Below are 8,261 nucleotides of genomic sequence, written 5' to 3'. Positions count from 1 at the left end.
GATGGACCTGGAGATTATCATACTAAGTGAGGTAAGTCAGACAGAGAAAGACAAATATTACATGATATCAATTATATGGAATCTAAAAAAATGATACAAATTTTATCTACAAACCAAAAATACACTCACGGATATAGAAAACAAACTCTGGTTACCAAAGGGGAAAGGGCGGGGAAGGAATAAATTAGGAGTGGGATTTACAGATACAAATTACTATGTATAAAATACACAACAAGGACCTACTGTATAGCACAGGGAACGATACTCAATTTCTTGTAATAACATACAATGGAAAGGAATCTAAAAAATATATATAGATATGTATATGTATAACTGAATTGTTTTGCTGTACACCCGAAACTAACATTGTAAATCAACTACACTACAATAAAAAATAAAATTAAAAAAAGATAAATTTTTTATAAAAGTTAAAAAAAGAATGTGGGTTCTGCTGTTGGATGAGGCATTCTATAAATGCCAATTAGATCCAATTGAATGGTGGTTCTGTTCAGTTCAACTGTACCCTAGACTTCCCGCCTGCTGAGCTACTGATGTGGGGTGTGGGGCCTCCAGCTGTGAGTGAGCTCATCTGTTTCTCCTTGCGATTCTATCAGTTTTGTCCATGCATTTTGATGCTGCTGTTAGCTGCATACACACAAGGATCGTTATGCTTTCTTGGAGACTTGATCCATCTACCATACTTAATACCCCTTTCTTTCCCTGATAATTTACTGTCTCTGGAGTCAGCTTTGTCTGAAATCAATAACGATACTCCAGCTTCCTTTCGATTAGTGTTAGCACGGCATGCCTTTCTCCTTAATCTGTGTCTTCATATTTAAAGTGGGTTTCTGATACACGACATAAAGTTCGGTCTTATTTTTTACCTGCTTTGACACTGTCTTTTAACTTGTGTATCTAACATTTACTTTTAAAGCGAGTATTAATATGGTTGAGTTAGTCTATACCATGTTTGTTACTGTTTTTTATTCATTGCACTTGTTACTTTTTAAAAATCTTCCCATCTTTTTCTTCCTTCTCTGGTTCAATTGAGCGTTTTATCTGGTCAGATTTTTTATCCTACTTAGCATATCGATTATGCTTTAGCAAAAATGGTAGTGGTTGCCTTAGAGCTTGCAATATATATTTAGAATTAACTTAAGTCACCTTCAAATTACACGACACCGCTTCATAGGCAGCTCAGGTACCTTACAACCAGCGCTCCCAAGTCCTCCCCCCGTGACGTCACTGTCCACTTATACACGCGATAGAGACTCAACACTTTGTTACTACCATTACCCTGAAAACAACGATCTTTTATTTCAATCGGGAATAAGACAAAAGATGTCACCGTACATTCCTTGTTTCCCTTTCCGATCCTTTCCGCTTCTTCAGGTGGACCCGCGCTTCGACCTACGTCACTTCCTGTCTCTCTGACGCACCTCTGACGTTCTCGCGAGGCCGGTGGGCCAGTGGCCTACAGTCCTCTGGACGCGACCCGACAGAACCCTAGGATCCGATTGGCCGGTGCGCTGGCGGTGGGGAGGAAGTTCCTAGCCCGACTTTCCGGTCTGGTGGCTCCGCTCTCCCCGGAGGGCTGTGTTGCGCGCCATTCTTTTCCCGGCGGAGCTGAGGGATCGCTGGCCCGGGGTCTGGCGTGGAGGTGCCTGCGCGGCCCTGCGGCGAGCCGGGTAGCTCGGGGCGGAGAGGGTCCGAGCGAGCGCCAGTCCGTGTGGATTGAGGGGCGGGCGAGGCGGAAGCCCGCGCCGAAGTGGGAGTCCAGGCTACCCCTGCGCTGAGGCAGGGCGGCGTGGGGGCGAGCCAGGCCTCACGGAGGAGGAGAAACTTGGGCGCGGTCAGAGGATGAACCGAGTGGTTTTTTTCTCGGAAGAGGGAGAGTACTTTTCGCTCATCAGGAGTAGGTTCATTGAAAGGATGATGTCGCAAGGGCTGTGCGGTGAAGGGGCAGTGGCTGCCGGCGGGAGAGGGAAAGGCAGGCGAGAACAACCCCAGCGTTCCTTCGTTCATTTGTTCAGCAGGCGCTCAGTTCACATTTCCTTGACGATGATAGTTACGATTACTTAGTGTTTTCTGTTTGTGCTTTGCGAACACTGTGCGAGGCGCTTTATACACTTTTTTGTTTTAACTCTAAATAGTCAGTAAAGGTAAGTGGTTCTGTTCTTGTTTTATGGTCGGTGAGGAGCGCGGTCACTTACCCGGCACCCTTGCATTAGTACGCGGTGTACCCAGGATTGGAACTCAGTCCTGTTGGAGTCCAGAACGCATGCTTCTAACAGCGGCGTTATGTGCCTCCCATTTGAGGTTGAAAGTGAAGGCAGAGCGCGTTCGGAGGGACCACTTGTGAGTCACAAAGGGCATGAGCGCCAGGGGCCTGTCTAAGGCAAACTCTGGCTGAGGACCAGGAGGTTACCCCTGGCCCAAGTGGCCTGAGGTGGAGGCTCAGGGAAGGCCCAGGAGAAATGAACTAGGCATTAATAGGCTTGGGTTCACTCAGTTAACCTGTCCAACAGAGGTTTGCGTGATGAAGGTCGGGCAGACAGGTTTGTTCTGCGTTGTGTCTCAGGTTCTCTTGGGTTTTCCTTCATGGTCATTCTAAACAGAAGTGTTTCTCCTTTCCTTTTTTTCATCAGGTAGGAAAAGCCTTTCCTGAAAGCCTCTTGGCAAATTTTGCTTAACATCTTGTTGACCAGACTAGGCCTTGTGGTCACCTAACGCCAGAGTAGCTGGATCAAGGAAAAAGGGCACGTTTCTACTGAACTAAGGAGTCTGTTTGCATGGAGGGGGTCTCCCAGGGTAGAGGCTGGCTGTATATCAGAAGCCAGTTTGGAAGGGTTTCCTGGGGGTGACACCCTGTGACACCTGTCAGCTTAAAATGTAACCAGATCTGTGGTTTTCTAAATGTCATGTGTATACTGAAAGTTTCCAGTGTATACCCAGCCAGCTTCAACCTCTCTTGAAATTTGGGCATGTGTATCCAAATGCCCTAATTCTCTACATGTATGTCTATTAGTTATCTTAAACTTGACATGTGCAAAACAACTTTTAATTTTTATCCTTCAAATGTACTGCTACAGTCTTATCTTTCTAGGTAGTTGGAAGTTTCATCATCTCAGTTATTTGGGCCAAACATCTTGGTGTCTCATCCCACGTTAATTTGTAAGCAAATCCTATTGACTGTTCCTCTGAAATGCATCTAGAATCTGACCACTTACCACCTTCTGCTGCCATCTGGTCCAGAACACTATTGTGTCTGGCTGTATTGTTGCTGGGGCCTTCCACCCTGCCGCCTAACCCCTAGTCTATTTTCAGAGCAGCAGCTGAGCTGGAGAAGCCACAGGTCAGGTCACATCTCTCTGCAGAGACCTTCCAGATGCCTCCCAGCTCATTCAATGAGTAAAAGCCCAGTCCTGTATTCTACAAGGCACCCACCCTCTTCTCTCTCGCCCTTGCCTACTCTGCCTCAGCCCCTCTGGCCTCCTTGCCCTTCCTCAAGCACATCAAGTGGGCTTGCACCTCACAGCCTCTGCACTTGTGCAACCCCCACCTGGGGTATATCTCCCTGATAGCTACACAGTGCCTGCCCTCACTCCATCCAGATCTCTGTTCTGATGTTACTTTATCAGAGGTACCTTTCCTGGCTGTCTTTTGTAAAATATCTCCTACCACCACTTGCTGCCCTCATTTCTGTTCCTTAACGTCACCTGACACAAGCCTCACCTCCGTCAGCCTCCGTACTGGCTTGTGCTTTGCCTTAGAGTAGGAGCCTGTTCTGCTTGATCTCAGCTGCTTGCCCACCGCCCAGGACTTTCTAGGTGGGCCTGAGATGCAGCACATTGTCTCCCCCAGCCAAGTGCACTACTAGGGACCTGGCTTTCATCCCAGCACCACTGGCTGCTAGGGAGGCCTCGTGGCAGGCAAGGGAACATACAGTCTCAGGCCACTGGGTACTTGGTCCACGTGCCCTTCCTGGGGATTTCAGGTAACCCCAAACTAGGTCTCTGCTGCCACAGACCTCTTGAGGTACTGGCGCAGATGTTTCAGAGTTGCCATGGGGAGAGAAAGCAGGTCAAGCTCCATCACACTGTTCCCCCTGCAGCTCTGCCTTCCTCTGGACAAGCTCAGAGACCCCATGATGGCCGTCAGGCAGCTCCTTCCTGGTGGACCCCAGGTGAGTGGTCCTCATAGAGACACCTCTGTGAGGCCCCAGGCCTTTCGTGGCTGCAGTCTCTTCATGGTTCCCTCTGAGGTGCTGGTCTCAGAGGGTGGATGATGCCCTGTATTCACCCCCAGTGTCCTCAGCCCTTGGGTTCAAGTCCCTGAAGTGTGCTGCACCCTGTGTTGTCCCAGCCCCTGAACTGGGTACAGTGAGGGCGGGGAGTGGGCAAGAAAACAAGTCAAAGTGATGCCTGCCTCAGAGCCCACTCTTGTGGGGAAGACAATCTAGTACATGTGCTTTGGGGGTGGGGGGGGTGGCGGTGCCCATCCTCACCCTGGTGCCTCCTGCCCCCAGGCCCTCCCTGGGCCTGACCCTGGGGTTGCAACAAGCTCTTGTCGTTCCAGGTCTTGGTTTCTTTCGAGGATGTGGCTGTGCTTCTCTCCCGGGAGGAGTGGGGCCATCTGGGCCCTGCTCAGAAAGGCCTGTACAGGGATGTGATGCTGGAAACCTACAGGAACCTGGTCTCGCTGGGTGAGGCTTCTCCCTGGAGCTCAGCTCTGGGCTTCCTGCCCCATGAATGGCCCTGGGGACTGGGACGAGGGCTGACCTCAAAGCTATTTAGTATTTCTCATCCTCTCTGCCCAGACATGGGGTGTTTTTCACCCTGGTCCCGAATAGTCCTGGTCTGCGCAGAGGAGGGGACAGGCAGTGCCAGGGACTCCCCCAATTTCTTTGTAGGACATATGGAAGGAGAATGTTATTCATTGAACACCAAGTATTTGCATATCTCCTTAATTAATCTTCATACATCTTTGAGGTTGGTGATAGGGTACACAGTTCATAGGTGAACGTGAGGCTGACAGACACCATCACTGTATTAAGTTCACATAGGCTCCCAGGGAGGATTTAGGATTTGGGTCCATTTGGCTTCAAAGCCCTACCTTAAACCTGGCTCATACTTAGGCCTTCTGCTGGGTATCAGCTCCTCCTCTACCATGAATCTTCTACATGGTATGTTCAGGCCCCAGCTAGGTCCCTTATCCATGGCCTCCCGGAGAGCTGGGTTTGACTTTTCTTCAGCTGGAACACAGACCTCTGTCTGTCTCCCTGTTTTGGAGAGCAGATGGCATGGGAGCTCATGACAGCCCACAGGCGCTGCCCTTGGGGCCGTCTTGCCCTGGACCTGGGTGAATTGTCAGTCCTGCTTCCTTTTCTTTTCTCTGGAGCAGGACTTCAAGGTTCCAAACCAGATGTCATCTCCAGGCTGGAGCAGGGGGAAGAGCCATGGGCCCCACACTCACCAAGATTTGAGGGGAGCTGGGTCTGGAGACACAGGAGTCAAGGTGAGTCTGCAGGAATACGCCAGGCTCTCCTGCCCTGCTGGCAGGTGCTGCCCCTCACCAGGTGCTTCCCGTGAGCTCCAGACGAGTCTTGTCTTTGCTGGCATTTTGCTTTCCTCCTTCTCCACCGTCTGTCTCTCCTTTTCTCTTTTCCTGCTGTTCATGGCCCCTATTCTGTGCCCGTAAATGGGTTTGTATTTACCTTTTACCCTAGAAAGTGCTCTTTCAGTTCCTGAAAAGAGCTCAGGCGTCTTTCTCTGGCAGCTGCCTCCCTGCGCGGAGCCGCCTCCCAGTCACTTCCATGTCACCCCCTCTTCAGGCCTTGCTGGCGAGCTCTGCCTTGGCTGCTTAGAGACGCCACCAGGAGACTTGCCCTTCTGCCCAAACTCTCACTCCTGCCATTCATTCAGAGTTCCCAGGCTGACTCTGGGCTTTGGGGAAACATATGAATTAGGGCTTCTTCCTGTGTAGCGAAGGATTTGGGCATGTAAACAGTAAGCAGGGCAGAGTTCCCTGCTCTGTGCTGCCATGGCAGCTAACATTGCCTGGCTGGTTGTGCTCAGTGCATTCCCAGCACTGTGTTGGCACAGTGAACTTACACAACCTCCAATATCCATGCAGAGTCAGTGCTCAGGACACAGGCACAGAGAGGTTCAGTTGCTAGCCCAAGGTCACACAGCTGGCCAGGGACAGAGCTGGGTAGTATCCCTGGCAGACAGGTTCCAAACCTCACACCCTTTTTGTTCTTTCTAAAAATAGAGTTTTTAGGATATAATTAGCATATAACATGCTGTGCATATTAAAACATACAATTTGGTAACATGTTGAATATGTATGCGCCTGTGAAACCATCCACTCCCATAGAGAACCAACATTCATTACCCCAGAAAAGTTCCCTCATGTCTCTTTGTAATCCCCCTCACCCTTTCCCACCTCTGTTCTGAAGCAATTATTGATCTCCTTTCTGTCATTATAGATTACATTTTCTAGAGTTTTTTTATAGTTGTCATCATAGCACATGTATTCTTCTTTGGCTTTTTTTGATTCACATAGTTATTTCGAAATCCATTCATGTTGTGTATCAATAATTCATTTCTTCTTATTCCTGATTGGTATTCTCTTTTATGGATATCTAGTTTGTGTATCCATTCTCTGTTAGTGGACATTTGGATTGTTTTCAATTTTTGATTCATACAAATAAAGCTGCCGTAAACATTTTTGTACAAACCTTCATATGACCATACATTTCCTTTTCTCTTAGGTAAATACCTAGGAATGGAATGGCTGGGTTACATAGCAACTGTTTATTTAAACTTTTAGGAAACTGCCAAACTGTTTTCCAAGGTAATTGTACCATTTTACATTCCCACCAGCAATGGTTGAGAGTCCGTTTCCTCCAGTTCCTCACCAACACTTGGTGTGGTCAGTCTTTTTAATTTTAGCCACTGTGATGGATGTGCAGTGGTATCTCATTGTGGTTTTGTGTTTAATTTCCGTAATGATTAAAGAAGCTGAGCATCCTTTCATGTGCTTGTTTTCCTTCTGGATTTCTTCATTGGTCTGAATGTCTGTTCAGATCTTCGCCTATTTTTAAATTGAGTTTTTGTCTTACTGTTGATTTTAAAAGTTTCTTTCTGATTACAGGATGTTCTCTTTATAAGTCCTCTGTCAGATAGATGCTTTGCATGGGTTTTTCTTCCACTCTGTGCCATGTTTTTGTTTTTGTTTTTTATAATTTTCTTCAGCGTGTTTTGAAGAGTATAAGTTTTAAATTGTGGTAAAGTCCAGTTTATCAGTTTGTTCTTTTATGGATTGTGCTTTTGGTGTCATAGCTGCGAAATCTTTGTCTAACCCAAAAGATTTCCCTCTTTGAGAAGAAAATTTTATAATTTAAAATGTGTACATATTGCATTTCAGTCTTGATTCACATTGAATTAGTTTTGGTTGTGAGGTATGATCCAAGTTTACTTTCTTACCAATGGGTCTCCAGTTATTCCAGCCATTTGTTGAAAAGACTGTCCTTTCTCCACTTGCATTGCCTTTGCACCTTTGTCAAAAATGAGAGTCCGTGTGTGTATGGATTGATTTGGGGGCACTTGAGTCTCCCCTTGATCTGTTGTCAGTCTTCACTCCACACACTGTTCTGATTGTGAATGCTTTACTAAAAGCCTGGAAATCAGGTAGCGTTAGTCCTCTGATTTTTGTTCTTCCTTTTCAGAGTTGTTTTGGCTTTTAGGTCCTTTGTATTTTCATATGAATTTTAAAATCAGCTATTGATATCTGTAAAAAGTCCTGCTAGTATTTTTGTTGAGATTGCATTGAATCCATAGATCAATTTAGGGGAACCTGACATATATTGAGTTTTCTGACCCATGAACAAGATATATATCTCCATTTATTTATGTCTTGGTTTCTCAGTAATATTTTATAGTTTTTTTGTGTACAGGCATTTTACCTCTTTTGTCAGATTTATCCTTAAGTATTTCATAATTTTTGGTGTTTTTGCACATGGTATTTTTTTTAATTCCAATTTCCAGTTGCTCAGTGCTTGTATATAAAAATAGAATTAAATTTTGGATGCATACAGTGGGAACACTTGTGTATGTGGGGGAGGTAGGGTAACAAAGTGCTGTAAACAGTTTGTAACGTGGCCTCTGTCTCTCTCACCTGGACTTTCCCTGATGAAACAGAACCAGTTACACGTACTTTTGGGGTCCTCTGCAGCTTCTCCACATGCGGTGCCTCAC

At 46.6% G+C, this 8,261-nt stretch overlaps 1 protein-coding gene across 2 annotated transcripts in view; it reads left to right on the top strand.

Annotated features, from left to right (window-relative positions):
- Positions 1 to 1,549: 1,549 nt before the first annotated feature.
- Positions 1,550 to 8,261, top strand: part of ZNF16 (zinc finger protein 16) — a 33,864-nt gene continuing 27,152 nt past the window's right edge. The window contains exons 1-4 of one of the 2 annotated variants that reach the window (XM_074352788.1): positions 1,554 to 3,997; positions 4,115 to 4,186; positions 4,579 to 4,705; positions 5,404 to 5,517. In XM_074352788.1, the coding sequence (XP_074208889.1) occupies positions 5,425 to 5,517 (93 nt within the window). In that variant the 5' untranslated portion in view covers positions 1,554 to 3,997; positions 4,115 to 4,186; positions 4,579 to 4,705; positions 5,404 to 5,424. Of the gene's footprint in view, positions 4,187 to 4,578; positions 4,706 to 5,403; positions 5,518 to 8,261 lie in introns of both variants that reach the window. The other variant, XM_074352789.1, reaches the window with a different exon arrangement.

The sequence above is a fragment of the Camelus bactrianus genome, chromosome 25, assembly GCF_048773025.1.
Source record: "Camelus bactrianus isolate YW-2024 breed Bactrian camel chromosome 25, ASM4877302v1, whole genome shotgun sequence".
NCBI lineage: Eukaryota > Metazoa > Chordata > Mammalia > Artiodactyla > Camelidae > Camelus > Camelus bactrianus.
This window is presented reverse-complemented; position numbering and strand designations above follow the sequence as displayed.